General features: G+C 33.4%; 1 protein-coding gene across 4 annotated transcripts in view; it reads left to right on the top strand.

The window, feature by feature from the left end:
- The window catches only part of ARHGAP32 (Rho GTPase activating protein 32), a 368512-nt gene that overhangs the window by 219685 nt on the left and 129520 nt on the right, over positions 1-19307 (top strand). For 3 of the 4 annotated variants that reach the window (XM_031960907.1, XM_031960906.1, XM_031960910.1), the window contains exons 7-10: positions 177-314; positions 2678-2770; positions 7688-7810; positions 9301-9378. In XM_031960907.1, coding sequence (XP_031816767.1) covers positions 177-314; positions 2678-2770; positions 7688-7810; positions 9301-9378 — 432 coding nt within the window. The remainder of the gene's footprint in view (positions 1-176; positions 315-2677; positions 2771-7687; positions 7811-9300; positions 9379-19307) is intronic. The other variant, XM_031960908.1, reaches the window with a different exon arrangement.

The raw sequence follows: 19307 nt of genomic DNA on the forward strand, positions 1-19307 counted from the left end.
AGTTTAATATAATACAGGTTCAGCTGGGTTATTCTAGTTCAAGTTATTAGACATAATGGAACAGCCGTATTGGAACTTCTTTTATGTGTAACTTGTGGACTTAAAAGCATGAACTCTAAATCATAGGAAATTTCCAGTAGAGCTTAATTGCAATGTCCTTTTTGTTCTGCCTGCAGGGTAAAAGCTGGATTGTGAAGCGAAGTTATGAAGATTTTCGAGTACTTGATAAACATCTCCATCTGTGTATTTATGACAGACGCTTTTCTCAGCTCTCTGAACTTCCCCGTTCTGATACTTTGAAGGATAGTTCAGAGGTAAGCAGTCAGTATTTCCAGGAAGTAATTTTTTTAAACTGTCTAGCTTCTTGGTCTATATTCTAAACATTAGTTGTCCTTTGACCTTTCATTTGTGTTTTGGACATCATTTAATTATTTTATTATTGAAAATCAAGGGAAAAACCAGAGCTTTCAGTATTAAAATGAACTTAAAGTAAAATGTTTCATTGGTCTCTCTTCTTTCATTACTGAAGTGTATACATGTCGCGGGGGGGACGGGGACGGGACGGATAAGTCTCCAGGTATGGAAGTGTCTTTATTTATTGTCATTATTTGTTTGCTGAACTGTTTTATTATTATTATTATTTCTTTTAAATTTTTGGTACAAAGTGTATTGGTAGGGGAGGTAGGTGGAGAGATGGGAGTTGCGAGCGAATGCAATATATAAATAAAACATAAGATAATTTTTCAAAATTTCTCAATTTTTCAAAAGTTAAGAATCATGATACTTAGTCACCTTATATATTCAATCTTTGAAATTTGCAGTTAATAAAGATTATACTGTGGTGTTCTTTCCCCTTACAGCCAAGAACACAAGAACATTACTATTTGGATTTTTACCTGTGTGCTTGCTTTTGTGTTTTAAAACCATTTAATGAACTGTGCGTTATTTATTATTATTTATTTGTTTGGTTGTGGGCTTTTTTTTTAAAGCTAATTTCTAAACTCCCTAGCTGTTTGTTTTTCTGTGTCATTCTTGCCTTCACAATTTGCTACATATCAATATTTTAAATATAAGAATAGAAATGAAAACTAATTTGTTATATTATGATATCATTCTTAGATAACCTGTATGAAGATTCCATATGTGATACAAGTGTGAACTTATATTGGTAAACAGCATCTAAAGCAGTAGTTCATAGAAGTGAGATACTGATCAAATAAAGCACTTTCATATAGCGTTCAGTAATGTGTTTTATGTATAATATGAAAATGCTATTCATATTACTCTTCCATTAGAGAGATGCTTTCTGTTGATGTGGACTTCTGAAAGAGCATCTAAGAATTTCAGGCAGATCTTGCTGAACTATAAATAGGCTCAGAATGTGGACTTGGCATTATTAATCAGAGAAATGCAAATTAAGACAACTCTGAGATACCACTACACACCTGTCAGATTAGTTATAATGACAGGGAAAAATAATGCAGAATGCTGGAGGGGATGCAGGAAAACTGTGACACTGATACATTGTTGGTGGAATTGTGAACGAATCCAACCATTCTGGAGAGTAGTTTGGAACTACGTTCAAAAAGTTACCAAACTGTGCATACCCTTTGATCCAGCAGTGTTACTACTGGGCTTATATCCCAAAGAGATCATAAAGAAGGGAAAGGGATCTGTATGTGCCAAAATGTTTGTGGCAGGTCTCTTTGTAGTGGCTAGAAACTGAAAACTGAGTGGATGCCCATCAATTGGAGAATGGTTGGGTTCATTGTGGTAGATGAATGTTATGGGATATTATTGTTCAGTAAGAAATGACCAGCAGGATGATTTCAGAAAGGCCTGTAGAGACTTACACGAACTGATGCTGAGTGAAATGAGCGGGACCAGGAGATCACTATATATTTTAACAACAATACTATATGATGACCAATTCTGATGGACGTGGCCCTCTTCAACAATGAGATGAACCAAATCAGTTCTAATGGAGCAGTAATGAACTGAACCAGTTACACCCAGCGAAAGAACTCTGGGAGATGACTAAGAACCATTACGTAGAATTCCCAGTCCCTCTTATTTTTGTTTGCCTGTGTTTTTTATTTCCTTCACAGGTTAATTGTACACTATTTCAGAGTCTGATCCTTTTTGTACAGCAAAATAATGGTTTGGACATGTATACTTATTGTGTATTTAATTTATACTTTAACATATTTAACATGTATTGGTCATCTTGCCATCTAGGGGAGGGGGTGGGGGGAAGGGGGGGAAAAATTGCAACAAAAGGTTTGGCAATTGTCAATGCTGTAAAGTTACCCATGCATATAACTTGTAAATAAAAAGCTATTAATAAAAAAAAAAATGTGCACTTGATGTAGGAATTTACAATTGCCATCAAAGAATCACCTCACCTATGTTTAAAAAGGCTCTTCACCAAAAATCTAGCTCCCAGTTAATATGAATACTCAGGCATGACCGGAGTGTTCTAAGTGATGAAGTACATCCTTTGAAACACTGAAATAGTCTTAGGTGTTGCTTATGCTATGCTCGCGTTTGAATATTGGAATTGGATACTAATAAATTCCTGATTCTAAAGCTGTATATTTCCAATTACTGTACCATTTAGGAGAGAACTTGTGCCCAATTTATTCTGCTTATTCTTTTTTTTTATTTTTTTTTATAGTTGGTCACTCAGATGCTTGTGGCTTACTTATCACGCCTTTCAGCCATTGCAGGGAACAAAATCAATTGTGGACCTGCTCTCACCTGGATGGAGGTAATTGTTTAACTATATCCTCTCCACTTGAATTTCTTTTCATTTGTAATTTAATGATTTTTACTAGTTAAGTCAAATGTTTTTTAAAAGAATTATTGTTGAAAATTGGTTTCAGGAGAAGTAAAAATTTTCTCAATATTTTATTATGATTCAAAGAGATGGTGTTTATTTGCATTGTCTTCCTAGAATAGTTTTTTGTATAAAATTTTACAACTTTGATCATTTTCTCTATTCTTCATCACACATAGAATGCACTACATAGAACATTATCACCACACAGAACATTTTGTAACATATTTTTGAAATCTGTAACTATTTTTATATTTCTAATATATGCTACTAATACTAAATTCTGGAGATAAAAGAGAAAAGTAAAATAGTTTCTCATTTCAAGCAGTGTCCATTCTGATTGGTAAAAGAGATGTATGTACATGAATATTTAGGGAATGTGTGCTAAAAATGAGGAGGGGCTTCAGGAAGAAAGAGGCATTCCTTTTGAGCTGAGTTTTGAAAGAAACCAGAAGGGACAGGTAATGCAGGAGAGAGAAAATAGAGAATTCCACGTGTGGAACAATGAAGAATTCTGTGTGTAGTGTAATGTAGTATAGTATATGAGAGCAAAAGGAATCAAATTGTGAAGAGCTTTAAATATCAAACAGAATAAGTTATAGTTGATCCTAGATATAATAGGGAGCCAGTAGGTTTTATGGGAAAGAGGATGAGAAGAGGAACATGGTCAAATATGTTTTATAGGGTAATCAGTTTGCTGTGTGGAGTATAGATTGGGGTAGGAAGATATTTGGAGAATGGACAGCAAATTGGAGTCTATTAGAGCACTCTAGGTGAGAGATAATAAAGGCCTGAATGAATCTGTGTAAGAGAAGAAGAAGGGAACTATTCAAGAGCTGTTGGGGAGATAAAAATGACAGTATTTAATCTTTCATTGGATAAATGGGGTGCAAAAGAGAAGGATTGTGTTACTTTTGATACTAATAAAGAATGCAGGATGGATCAGCAACAAGAAGATAGTAATTTTTCCACTGGATATGTTGTGAGCTTAATATACTTAAAGAATAGGTATTTCAAAATATCCAATAGTCAGTTGCTGATGTTATGCTGTAGTTCATAAGAAATATTAGAAGTAGATGTAGATCTGAGATGCATCTTATAGGGATATTAATTGAAGTTAAGGGAGCTGATGAGATCACCAGGAGAAAATAGAAAGTAGATAATTTGGGCAATTGAAAACGTAGACATTTATATGCTCATTTCAGGCAAAATCATTAAAATATCTACTTTGCTCACCCAAAGGTATTCCAACTCCTTTTTCAATTTAAAATGTAGTGCCATATTAAATTCCCACGCTTCCCCCTCTCCCTAGGAAGAAAAACAAAGAAAGTAAAAAAAAATATATGTTTCAATTTTCATTGAGTTCATCAGTTCTGTCTCTGGAAGTGTATGGCATTTTTTTCATTATGGATCTTTTGAAATTGTTTTGTATCATTTTATTAGACATAAATTCTTTTATTCATAGATCTGACAGATAAATTTTTCCATGCTTACTTAATTTACTTCTGATATGTTATCACCCTTTATGTCTAAGTCTTGTGTTCATTTTGATCTTGTCTTCTGGCAGAATTTAAAGTTTGTCTTTTTATGTGTACATAATTTTTTTCAATTTTTCTTAATTTCTAAAATTATAGCCAACTTGTTATTATTTCCAATTAGAATGGCAACTTTTTTTGTTTGATTTTGGTCCAGTCCCATGATTTTATTGGTTTAGAGAACTCCTAGTAAGGAAATTACCTTCATTAGTGCAGATGTGGCATCTTTTCTATAACATTGAACATAAAAAGTTAAGTGACTTGCCTAGGATTACACAGCCAGTGAATATCATAATTGATTTTAGTAAATTAGAAGCAAAATTAGTTAAAAAATGAATTTCTCTTCTCTTCATTATCCAAATCAGTAAATATTAAGTGACTATTATGTGTCAGACACTATATGTTAAGTACTAGTGATATAAATGAGAAAAAACTTAGGGAGCTTAAAATCCAATGGAGTAAAGTAACCAACAAAAGGAAGCTGGAAAGTGGTGACTACTAGAGAGTAGCTGGGATCTTCTTTCACAGATTTAGCTATCTACTTCTCTTCTCCCCAGTGTTCTCATTAAAAATCCAAAAAAAGTGACAAACGTTTTCTTTTTTTTTAAATTGATAACTTATATTTTTGGCATTTATTCAAATAATTAAACATTTCCAAATTAAACATTTCCATATACAAGTAGAAATCAAAAAGAGGAACTAATATGTGTATGTAGATATGTGTGCATGTATTCACATACAAAGATGTATATACACATCTGTAATATACATACATACCCATATATATGAAACTATGAATCTATATTTCATAATGCTTGCTTTAAAAGGGATATATATACATATATATATATGTGTGTGTGTGTGTGTGTGTATATATATATAAACAAATTTTGCACATTGCTTTCAAGTAATTGAGACTAATTTTGTCTGTGCTTCCTTCTCTTTTGTGCATTAAAAAAAAATGTTTCATTATCTCTTCCGATGGGGTGGGGCAACCTTTTTGCTAACTTTTCCTGCCCTGTCCCCTCAATTAAAACCAGTGTTTTGTTTTGGAGATAGGTCTAAGACCAATTACTTGAGATTCATTTCTGGATTATATGAGTTACTCATAAGTCATTGAATGATTTGGAAGAAGATTTTCTTTGCCCTTATATAACAAGATTATGCTATAAGGATACAGTTGGACTTAGCTTCTCTGGATATAGCCCTCTTTTGTCAACTGGTGACCTTTATGGTCATCAGGGAAGGATATGGTGACAAATAGTGGTGACTCACCTTTTCCTCAAAAATATATCAATTTTCAGGGGCCCTTACTGTCCATGGGTTACAGCTGTGTCAAGGAAATGGGCCAATCAAGTCTCCTTTTAGAGTACATTAATCTTTATTTCAGATGGAAAAGAGGAGAGGCTGGCTTGTGGCTACTTAACTACTCCTTTCCATGTTCCTGCTTCATTTTCCATTGAGTCTGATATATTTCTACACCAAACTATTGGGTATATGTGATTTTCAACCTTTCTTTAACCATTTCATATGAATGAGGTTCATCCATCTGATCCCTCCTCTGCCTACATCTTCTCTTACGTGTATACTTTTCTATAATCCAATTATAAGAAATAACAAGTTCCACTTTTCCAACTTTTCTACACTAATATATTCTTCCTTTTATTTTTCTTATTTTTTCTTTCTCTAAACCAGAGCTAAACTGCCTTAATGCCCTTTTTCTGATTTCACTCCCCTAATGGTTTCTGAAGACATTAAAGTTTTGAAGAGATGTGTTATCTTCCCATATTGGAATGTTACTTTTAAGTCAGATGGCTTCTTTAATTACTCAAATAAGCATACTCATTTGGATTTCTCAGCATGCTTGTTCAGTTTCTGCTCAGCTCTATCTTTTCATCTTAAACTCTTAAAAATATTCTTTTTAGTAGAAGACCATTTCCTCCCTATAAGATTATATTTGCCTTTACAGAGTGTTATTCTTATGATGAGCTTTTATCATTTGTCTTTGGTAATATTGTTTCCAAAATCTCATGTTGTTTATGGTAGAATCTACTAACTGACTAGCTCCTTGGTACTTAAAAGAAATGACATTTGCAGTATTTTTTCTTTCATATGGCACTAGATTTTAGTTTTGACATTCCTGGGACTTTCTTGCAGGAGATTATTGGTGTGTTCTTTCTTTATTCATTTTGTCTTCTAGTTTTAATAGGTTGGGGCAGTTTTCATTTATGATTTCTTAAAATATAAATGTTCAGGCTTTTTTTTTTTTAAATCAAGTTCTCTAGAATTCAATAATGCTTATAAACTACTCCTTGAATGGACTTTCAGATCAGTTATTTCTGATATATATCTTAAACTTATATTTTTCCAATCTTTTGAGTACTACTGGCTGATGAACTAGTTCTAAGGCTTTCAGTGTCTGTTGCTTCACTTTGGTTCTTTTCGTGAGTGTCCTCTACTCTGTGGCCTGAAAATACACACACTTCCTTGCAGGGAGGTTCTGGACATTCGCTGTGAGGGCAATGGCTATCTTGCTTGTCCTGATCCTACCTTTTCTGGAGTTCCCCTGTTAGCTTCTGGCTGACTTTATGCAGGGCTGATGTGGAAGAAGTCACTGATTCTAATTTCTCATTGAATTTCTTGATTATTATTCATTCTAGTGTCAGTTAGGCTAGAGTGCTATCTTCACAACAACTAATTTCTTTTAAAAAAAGTTTGATTAAAGTTTGTAATATGGGATTAGCATTTTCTTTTGTTGGTAAAGCAAGGTAAGGTGAATATTTAATTTTTACTTTGTACTTTTCCTCAGGGCCTAGTACAGTGCATGGATAGGTATTTAATGAATGTTTGCTAACTGATTCATTGATTGGTAGATGGCAGAAACATAATATTTATTTTATATAAGTTAATGGTCATAAGGAATCTTGAATGCCTTGATATTTATTGCTTTAAATTGAGAACTTGGAAAAGTAGTTATAGTTTTTAGTCTTGGCTAATTTAGAAACTCAAGAAATTTAAAAAGCACAAAAATACTGTATCTATTCAACATTTATTTAGAATTTACAGTGTGCCCAGCACTATCTGTAATAATAGTGAGATGAACTGTTCATCTCACACATTCATGGTGTATTTGATTTTGATTCTATTGTAGAAAGCTTTATTCATTGCTTCTTCTGGCTTTCTTTGATGAATTAAATACTCATTATCTATTTTTTTTCCTTCAAGGCTTCTCAGCTGTGTTCTTTTTGAATCAAAGAATCTCCTAAACAAAATTTCACAATTACCTCATAGGATATTTTTTTTTTTAAAACAGATTGATAACAAAGGGAATCATCTGTTAGTTCACGAAGAGTCATCAATCAACACACCTGCTGTTGGTGCTGCCCATGTTATCAAGAGATATACTGCTCGTGCTCCTGATGAATTATCATTAGAGGTAATAATTGAATAAAGAAGTATAAATGAAAAATTCAAATTCTGAAGCAGGAAAAATTTGATTTTTTTTCTTTCAAAAATGCTTGATGTCAATTACAGTTTTTGAATGAAATAATCTGAACTTTCACTTTGTGTAATTTAAGCCCCTTTGAAATATATACCAGTCATTAATAGGTTTTAGAGCTAGGTGGAGACAAAAACTTGTATTATAAAAATGCCAAGACTGTTTGCAAGTTTTTTTTTAACCTATGAACTTTTGAATAAATAAAAAATGATTATCTGCATGTTTTATATATTATTTGCATGTATATATACATATATTTATACATACATGTATGTAAAAATATATGTATATTTACATAGGCATATATTTATATATGAGTACGTGTGTGTATGTAGACACACAATATGTTAATTTAAATTCTGGCTCTGTCCTTTACTACCTGTATGACCTTGGAAAAGTTATTCCTTTTTGAAACTCAGTTTCTTCAGTTATAAAAAGAAATGATTAGACTAGATCATCAATGTCATCTTTAGCTCTAAATCTGTGAACTCATCTGTGATTATTAGTTTGAGTTTTTTAGATTATATTTTATTTAACTTTATTGTTTTTATCATGGAATAAGTTTGTCTTTTAATTTTTAAGAGAGAAATGTGATGCTATTAAAAATGATAAATAAGAGTACATAGAATTGTAAACCTTTACATCACCTTAAAACTTGAAGTGAATATTGTTATTCATCATTGGGGGAACTCAGCTATTGCAGTGTGTTTTGAACCATCAACTTAAAGAAGTAATAGTATATTATATTTGGTTTGCTAGTTGATTGGCCAGTCGGGGTCTCTTTCTTTATATTGGAAGATTAAACATTTAGTGCTGTATTTACAACTTAATCACTTAAAGAATACTGATTTGGAGTCAGGAGTCCTGGCTCCACCTTACTAGGTGTGTGGCCTTGAACAAATCATTTTCCTTATCTTCAAAATGGGGATAGTTATGATTAGTAAAATACATATATACATGCATATAAACATATATATATATGTGTGTGTGTGTGTGTGTTTATATAAATACTTAGTAACCCCAAACATCATCTGAATGTAAACCATTAAACTGTTATAAGAAAAAAAAATCTGATCTTAATATTTCATTTTCCACCTTGCTCAAACCGTATTGAAAACAAAAGATGCCACATACGATACCTAAAGTTCAGAGTAACTCTTGAACATGACCTTCTGTGATCACTTGATCACTGGATAAATTGAATAAAATTTATTCAGCTCATTTAGCTAATTGTTGACTTTTTTTTATGTAGCTAGTATAAAGACTCATTTTGTAGGAAGCAGAACTCTAATGTATTTGGGGATCCTTTAAAGGAAGGACAGTAATCAGAGTAGGGAATGATACTTTTCTCCATTCCAGTGCTTAGATTCAAATTCTAACCACAACAGTAGTTATGCATTTGATTTCCTTCAATTTTTATTTCATAGGTGGGAGACATTGTGTCAGTTATTGACATGCCACCAAAAGTATTGAGCACATGGTGGAGAGGAAAACATGGATTTCAGGTAGGTGTGGAAAAGTTCAGGAAAAGTTTCTTCTTTGAAGTTCTTGAGAAGGAGGGGGTGGAGATAATTCACTACCATAACATTTTGTAAAATAGTTTGCTTCTGTTAGTAAATCAAATATCTTGTAATAACATGCTTTTATAACTGAAATTTTCTTAACAATCAGTAGAAATAATAGAGAAAATGCAGAGATGTAATACAAGACTTGAAACCCCTACTATATATACTCTTGCCTTCTAGTTTTTCTAAGGGAGGCAAGCTTTGACATCTTGTTCCTTCCAGTCCCTCTTGGGGCTTTCCCGTTTGATTATGAAGGAACGATATACACTTCAAATCCAGTTAGCCCATCCCTCACCTCATTGGACTGACTGAGCCCTAGCTAGGATCATGGTATGTTTGAAAACAGTATCATAGACTTTGCTTTGGAAGAAACTTCAAAGCTGACCCATCTGATTCAACATCCCATTCAAATGGACATTAATCTGCTATTTGAAAAACTTCAGATTTGAGAATGAACTCATTGTCTCCTATAGCAGACATTTACATTTCTGGAAAGCTCTTAATCTTATAAGCTTGCCTTACACTGAACCCAAATCTACTTTTTTTTTTTTTTTTTTTTAAAGAGGAATAGCATATAGGAACACAACTTTCAAGTTGGAAAAGACCTTAAGGTCACCAGGCCATATGCTTTCATTCATTTGAAAATTCAGAAAACTGAATCCTAGAGAGAGGTTAAGTGATTTTCCCTAATTATCAGGTAGTTACTAATTTCCTAAGACAGGATTCAACCCTAGTTTTCCTGAGTACAAGCCTAGTATTCTAAAACTCAACTATGTCCTTTCTTCTGTCTTCAGAGGCCGAGAAGACTTAAGTCTAAACTCTTTTCTGCGTGATAATTATCAGATATTTAAACATAACTGTCTTGTCTTCCTGAATCTTCTTAAATCCTTCAGAGTATTCATGATCTCATCAGTATGAGCATCATCTCCAAAGGCATAGACCATAGTCCATACTCACTTTGCCTGTGAAATCTTGTCCATGTAATTCTAAATCCTACATAAAAAGAGTGACACTCAGAATGAGGTTTTCTTCCAGATCTTTTAACATTTCTTGAGTGCCAGTGCAATACTCGGTTGTCCACCTGTTAACTTTCTGTGAAGACCGTGTTAGCACCCTGGATACTTTAGAATCGGCCGGATTAGGATAAGGAAAAGTCCTTGATCTTTATTCTTTGTCTAAGGGAGAGGAGAGAGAGTGGATACAGGAATCTCTTCTTTCTTCTACCACCGGGAGTCACACTTGCTTGTCCTATTCCACCATCTAATCCCTCCTCCAAGTCTCTCTATATCCAACAGATCTAGCCAGCACAGAGTAGGGGGCAGGGCCATTCTTTCTCCAAGCATATGGGAATAGAGTATTGTTCAATTGGTAATTAGCCTTAGGTGCTTGGATCTCAGTGCATCAACTCAGTTTCAGCCCATTACAACTTTCACTCTTGCCTTATGAGTAGCCTATTTCTTTTGCAGATAAAATGTTTTCCCAGTTCTCCTCCCTCACTTTCACCCCATCCCCTCAAGTACTATTTCATGTATATGGGTAATCGTTGGCAGTATTCTATAGCCCGCATTTTCCCGTGCATTTCTCATTTGTTCTTTGGGTTACTCATAATTTTTATGTCATGGATAACTTACTAATATATGGCATTACCAAGAGAATATTGCTGTCTTTTTGAAATGCATTTTAATGTCCCCAAACAATTTGATATTGTTAAAAGCACTGTGCAGTTGCTTATATGTGTTTACTTCAGTCTTTTATACTGTTTATTCCTGGGCCCACCTAAGTGGATCTTCAGTGCCTATCCAAGAGATACATACTGATGCACCAACTTAGTGTCCTGCACATTCAGCTGTATGTCATTGCCTTGACAATAGATATACTTTCTTTACATGTGTTTTAAAGGGAGATGTTATTTATTTATTCTTTTTAAATTTTTAACTTATTAGGTTCAGCTCATCATTCTAGATCTTTTATGATTCTGATTGTCACCTAACATGTTCACTATCACCCGCAGCTTTGTGTCATATGAAGATTAGGTAGCTTTTCTTCATCTAAGTCATTGATAAAAACAGTGAATAACTGTAAATCAAGAACTGATTTCTGTGGCAGTTACTAGAGTTCTATGTCCATGTTGATATTTATTGAAAACTTCTTTTGAGTTTGGCCATTCATCCAGTTCATAACTGCACTATTATGTACCCCACATCTCTATAACATGGTGTCAAATGTTTTGCTGAAGTCTATGAGAACTAGGCTTAAACCCTGTTAGACTTGAAAGACCTCCTCCTTAACTGCTGCTGCCACCACAGATGTATATTAACAAGATTAGAAATTCTGCCATCACTCTCCATTTTCAGAAATTTTGTTAAAAAGAGTCTTTGCTCCCAGAAGATGAATTAACCTGGAATATCATGTTAATACTGTGCAAATATGTCTGGGAAGTGAATTCATACTTAATTCTTTACATCTAATGCATCTCAGAAATGGATGCACTTGTGATTCCTTGTTACTAAATAATAAATTTACACACAATACAGAACTATTTTCTCCATTAACACTTGATGTGAGTTCATTTTGCTTTTGGTGATATATTTGAGGAAGTCAGTTTTCAGTATAATACTATGGTTAGTTAGGTCTTAAATCTCTTGTCATTATTAATAAACACATTGTTATTTTAGAGAGATTTACAATTTAAAAACTGATGAGTAGGGAGATTTTTAAAATTTAAGCACAAAAACCTATCCCTCAGCCCATTGTCCCATTTGACATTGTAATTTAATGATATTTTTATTAAAATATCTACAGAAAATCCTCTGAAAACCCCATGAAACCCCATTATATTATTCATAACCTGTTGTGTTAATCATAAAATTTTCCTAAAAAATTGATATAAATTTATTGATTTAAAATATATAATTGGTAGTTATGGGGAGGATTCTTAGCTGTGTTTTCTGGTGTGTAGGAAATGGAAAATAATGCACATTTGCAACTTGGCTATAATTTTGTTTTGAATAGTTGCCAAGTTTAAATGACTTGTTCATGGTCACAGAGACAGTATTTTAAGCTAATTGTCCCCAGCTAGTATTGACCCTTTATTAACATTATTAAATTATGAAGTAATGTACAGTAATGAACACACAGTTATGTATATATGCACTAATTTCAGTGTAATTTTATTTTTTTTTAATAACAGAAGGTTCTTCATTTAAAAAAAGTTATAATGTATTTGTTTAAAATTAATTTTAATCATATCCTTAATTAATAGAGGATGCACCTATATTTGATAGTAGTTAAAAACATGATGCAACCTTGTCTTCCAAAGAATTTCCATATTGATACAACAGAAGTCTCCGTTTTCTAGTTTCAGCTATTTTCCCTTCATCCTTTTGTGGAAAAAAGAATACTGCTTCTTTTTACAAAGCAGAACAGGAAAAGGTATTTTTTTAGTTATTCTTTCATAGAAAGGAATTGAAGCATAATGAAATCCAAATAAAGGATTTAAAAAAACTCACTAAAATTTGCTTTTGTTGTGATTTTTGTTTTGGAATAGAAGTTTTCCTAATTTTCTTTTGCTTCGTTTAATATGAGAATCTCCGGGTACTACCTACAGAGGTACTATGGTATAATGAATAAAATATGAAAGTTGGAGTCAGGAAGACCTAACACCACCACTATTCCTTCAGTTCCAGCTGCTTGTTCTCTTACTGAATTTCCTAGGTCCCTGAAAAGGAACCCCCCCCCCCCTCACCTTCATCCCCTTGAGGGCAAAGCTGTATAGACATTGAAAATCCATCCCAAAACTTCCCTTAATAATGAACAAACCCCTTTTCCAATCATATCTTTCCTTTCCAGTAATTCTGAACCCCATGTACCACCATCATGTCCACCAGAGCTCTTCACATATTCCATAGTTCTTTCAGGAATGCCTTCTCCATAGACAAGTTAGTTTTCATCTTAAATCCTTTCCTTCCATCTGCTGGCAATCACTGAGCCATGACTCTCTGCCAACTTTCTAAGCATTGGTTCTATTTTCTTTCTTTTTTTTTTAATTTTTAAAAAATTTTTACATATTTTTTTATTTTAATAGCTTTTTATTTACAAGTTATATGCATGGGTAATTTTACAGCATTGACAATGCCAAACCTTTTGTTCCAATTTTTCCCCTCCTTCCCCCTCCCCCCTCCCCCAGATGGCAGGATGACCAGTAGATGTTAGATACACAATAATTATTCATGACCAAATCTGTACAAAAAGAATCAGAATCTGAAATATTGTACAGTTAGCATTGGCTCCATTTTCATTCTTTCCTCCTAGACTCACTGGATGAGGTAGGGGAATGGAATATTCCTTTCCTATTTCTAATTTCCAGATTTTTCTCTCTACCAACATCCTTCAATAAACTTTGCCTCCTTTAATTACTAGTAGCTTTTTGTTTACCAACAGTCAGACATCCCCCCCCCCTTTTTTTTTTTATTTGTGAGGCAATTGGGATTAAGTGACTTGACCAGGGTCATAGAGCCAGGACGTGTTAAGTGTCTGTATCTGAGACCAGGTTTGAACTCATGTCCTCCTGACTTCAGGGCTGGCGCTCTATTCACTGCGCCATCTAGCTGTCCCTGTTTCCCTGCTTTCTTATTCTCCTTTCCAATTTCTTTCCTAATACTGGAGGACTTTAGTATACATATTGAGACTCCTTCTGACATCCTAACTTTATAGTTTACTAATTTACTAATTTTATTAATTTAGTAATTACTAATTTACTAATTTCTTCCTCCATGCTACCTCAACTTCATAAAAAGATAGTTATATTCTTGATATTTTCATCACTTATAAACAGACTTAGTCACCTCTATGCTCAGGAATTCTGAAATGCCTTTATCTGATTGTGATCTATTGGCTTTTCACTTTGCCCCTTTACTTTTCCCATACTAAATTGTACTCTTCCACATTGTGACCTCTAATCCTTCAAATCCTCATTTCTTTCTATCATCCCTTTACTAGTTCTCCTTTCCCTGTCTTGACCTATTGGTGAACTAATTTAGCTATACACTGTCCTTTTCTCTTGAGATCTTGTCCTTCTTGTCATAGTGTTGATTGCTAAGCCTCAGCTTTGAATCGCTCCCGTCATCTGTTGCTTTCACACCATGTGAATTGCTAAATGAAGGTGGAGAACGTTATGCAATTGTTCTGACTGGATCTCCTATAGATATCTATTACATCATTTCAGCTGGACCTTTACTGCTTCTAGATAGTCCTTCTACATCTCCCATGTCAACTTAATTTTTTTTCAAGTTTATTAAATAAACCTTTTTATTTTCAAAACATATTCATAGACAGTGTTCAACATTCACCCTTCCAAAACCTTGTGGTCCAATTTTTTTTTTCTCCCTCTCTTTCCCCCATATCCTTCTCCAGATGGCAAGCAATACAATATATGCTAGATATGTGCAATTCTTCTATACATATTTCCACAATTACTATACTGCACAAGAAAAATCAACTCAAAAAGGAAAAAAAATGAGAAAGCCAAACAATAACAAAAAAATGAAAATTTTGTGTTGTGATCTACATTCAATTCCCATAGTCCTCTCTCTGGGTGTAGATGGCTTTCTTCATTATAAGATCATTAGAACTGCCCTGAATCATCTTCTTGTTGAAAAGAGCCATGGACATCAGAATTGATCATGTAATCTTGTTGTTGCCATGTACAGTGATGTCCTGGTTCTACTCATTTCACTTAGCACCAGTTCATGTTAAGTTTCTCCAGGTCTCTCTGAAATCATCCTGCTGGTTATTTCTTACAGAACAATAATATTCCATAATATTCATATACCGTAATTTATTCAGGCATTCTCCAACTGATGGGCATCCACTCAGTTTCCATCAACTCACTATCTCACTCTCTAAAATGGCTGTTCTGCCATCTACTCCCAGAGAGAAGACTGTGGAAAACTGAGTGTGGATCACAACAGCATTTTCACTTCTTTTGTTATTGTTTGCCTGAATTTTAGTTTGTTTCTCATTTATTTTCATTTTTGATCTGCCTCTTCTTGTGCAGCAAAATAATTGTATAAATTCTTATGCCTATATTGGATTTATGTGTGTGTGTGTGTGTGTGTGTGTGTGTGTATATATATATATATATATATATATATATATATATATATAAAACCATATTTAAAATATATTGGACTTGCCATTTAGGAGAGGGAGTGGGGGGAAGGAGGGGAAATTAGAACACAAGGTTTTGCAAGGGTCAGTAGTGGAAAATTATCCTTATATATGTTTTGAAAATAAAAAGCTTCAATAAAAAATAGGAACTGGAAAAAAAAATGGCTGTTCCAAATCTTTACTTCCTTCCTCAAGTCTCTTATGATTCCCCTTCTCCATCCACTCAGCTGAGAATATTGCCTCATATTTTATTAAAAACACTGAATCCTTTTGTCAAGATGCCCTCTTTCCCCATTTTCTTTATTTCATGTTATTCCTGTTCTCTGCCATTATTTCTTCTCTTCTCACCTCAATTTCACATGAAGAAATGATTTTTGTCCTTTCCAAGGATAAACCTTCTCCATGTAGGAGTGATCCCATTTCATTCTATCTTCTCTTTCCACAGATTGACCCCTCTATTTTTCTTCATTAATGGCTGCTTCTCATATATATATATATATATATATATATATATATATATATATATAAACATAACTGCTTCCCCAACAAAAGTCCCTTACTTGATCGATCCATGCCTTCTTTCATCCTATATCTTTAACTTTTATGAGAAGGAATGGCTAAACTCCTTGAAAAGGCTTTCTGCAAAAAGTACTCCAACTTCCTTTCCTTTTACTCTCTTCATAACTCATAGTCTGTTTTCCACCTTCATTATTAAACGTAACAGTTCTCTCTGTACTTATGCTTTATTTTTTCAACTTTTGACGCTCACCTTCTTGCTACTCTCTTCTTTGGAAGTGTTCAGGACACTTCTTCCTCTTAGTTCCTCCCCTCCCCCCCACTGATATTGTACTCTTTACCTTTTTTTCCTCCTCAGTAGCCTTTGCTAGATCTTTATCCATTAATGGTCATAAATCATGAATGTCCCACAGGGATTGTATTGGGCTCTCTTCTCTTCTCTCTCTACAAGATTATATTTGGTAATCCTACAAACCCTTATGGATATAATTATCCCTATGCCAATAATTCTATAATCTAGTTATCCAACCCTCACTAACCTCTCTGCTGGCCTTCAGCCTTACATCTCTAACTACCTATTTGACATTCTATGGAAATGTTAAAGTTATCTGTTTGAAACTGTTCTCATTTTTCTTTCCCAGCCCTTCTTCTCTACTAAATTTTGCTATTTCCCTTGTGTGCACCGCCATTTTCCTTGTCCTTCATGTTGATAATCTAGGTGTCATCCTTGAGTTCTCATTATCTTGTACCCTCTATATTTATTCTCTTACCAAGAAAAGTGGATTTCACAACCATTTCTCTCCTCTGATGTTGCCATTACCCTATGGCAGGCCCTTATTACTTTATGCCTGGATTTTTCAGTAACCCATTGGTTATTCTGTCTTCTACAAATCTCTTCCCTCTCCAGTTCTCTAGTAAGTGCTAAAGTGATTTCTTAAAACATAGGTCTTACCATATCATCTCCTGCCTTATGATTCCTCATTTCTTCCAAGATCAATTATATTCACAGCCCTTATTATCAACAAGTTCACATGTCTACTTTTCTAGTCTTATTCTTTCCATTCCTTGACATATTCTGCAATCTGGTGAAATTGACTTCTTGTTATTCCTTGAGCAAGATATGTCATCTCCAGATTTGAGTATTTTCCCTGGCTGCTCTCTATTCCTAGAATCTTCTCTCTCTTCATCTCAGCCTCCTGGATTCATTGGCTTCCTTTTACTCCCTCTTACCTCCCAGTTTACAAAGCGTATCTTTGTAAAGATCTCTTTACACCATCCCTCTCAGTTTTGGTTCAGTTTTTCTCAGTTTATCCTGTATATAGCTTTTTACTTGTATGATGTATTCTTAATTAGATTGTGAGCTCCTGGAGAGCCAGGGTTGTATTTTACCTATCTTTTTTTCTCTAGAACTTTGCACAGTGTCTGTCATATAGTAGGTAATTAATATATATGAATTGACTGATTGAATGAACTAGCTCATTGACTGGGGGCATATTATTTAATGTCTCTTAGTCTCAGATTAATTTCCAAGGCTTTAGTAAGGCAAGATCTACTGAAAAGAAATCATAGATTTTTAACATTGATATACCTAAATATATGTTCTTAATGGTGACAAGAGACAGTTAAGAATATTTTTCATGATGACAAAGGAAATACCAGACTAGCATAAAATTTGTTTTATGCTTATATCTTATAAGAGAGTAAATTCCATACAGGTAATTAGAATTTGGTTGTGTATGACAGCCACTTTTGTGCCTCTATAATTTACAGACAGCAGTGTCGTAAAGTTACACTAGTCACTGAAGGTACATAATATTAAGATATTAATATGATAATAGTAGAGAACTTTGCAAGTCCATAAACTCAGGTACAAGTCCTAGGAATGCTAAAGGTCAAATTCAGGACTTTGAAATATATATATTAGCCATTGATGGTAACTCATTCTGAAAGAATCATGACCATACTGCTCAGAAAGCTAGAAATCTGTATGCAATCTCAGACAAACTAGTTCTTTTTATAGCAGTTTTTATACTTATAGAAAGAGAATAGCTTATTTTGGTCTTCTTAATAATGTTTTGAAAATGAATGAAGTACAAGTTCTAAAGTATATTGTCTTTAAATATAGAAAGCGCCATCAATAAATTTTGTTTTTTCATCATCATAAATAGGCAGCATGCTATAAAAGAATACCTGTTCAGTCATATTAGATATATTAAATTATAACCATGTTCAATAACTACTAAAAATCTGAAAACTTAAGTGCATCTTAGAGGAGAAAACTATACAGATTACTTGTAAATGTATTATATATATACATATGTACATTAAATATAAAATAAATTTATGTATGTAGCTAAAATAGTATTTTGTATCTTCATTATTGGTCTGAAGCAGCTACAATGAAGGAGGTTTACATTGATAAACCCATTGTTCATTGTATAGATATACTCAGTTTTCTGTAATGCAAGTGTTTCTAAAAAGTTAGAGGTAAATTTAATTATCGAAAATAATTATATTTGCATTGTTGATGTTAGAGATTATATTTATATAGCTCTTTAGTTTTACTGGGTATTTGATATACATTGTCTGATTTGAACTTTACAACTTTGTGGGGTACAAACTCTTGTTATCCTCATTTTATAGATAAGGAAATTAAGATTTAATGAGATTTGGTGCCTAGGGTCACATAGATAGCAAGTTTAAGAGACAGCATTTATTCTCTGTTCTTCCTGACTCCAAGTCTAGCATTTTATTCATTATGTGAAGCTAACATCACATTCATAATGTTCCATTATCATAATAGTTATTATGGTTGGTGTTATTTCATTTTTATCCTTATTACTTACCACTGATGTTAGGTAAAAATGGTCTTTGAATAATAACTCATTATTCTACTGTAATATTTTAATATTTAATACCCTTCAGATGTTCTGTATAAGCTTATCATAAGCATTTTCAATAGAAAATATTCTTAAGCATAAGTATGTCCAGGAGCAGACAGGATTATATGAATTATGTTTGCCTCATCTTATTGTCACTTGATTTTGAATTCCTTTGCTATGTCTCTGTTTTAAAGTTCCTTGTCCATGTATCTTGAAAATTATGAATTTTTGATGAAGAGCTATTTATTTAAAACGTTAGCAAGTGTTTATGGAACAGTGTTATGCCCAATAATTGAGGATAAT

The sequence above is a fragment of the Sarcophilus harrisii genome, chromosome 3 (genome assembly GCF_902635505.1).
Source record: "Sarcophilus harrisii chromosome 3, mSarHar1.11, whole genome shotgun sequence".
NCBI lineage: Eukaryota > Metazoa > Chordata > Mammalia > Dasyuromorphia > Dasyuridae > Sarcophilus > Sarcophilus harrisii.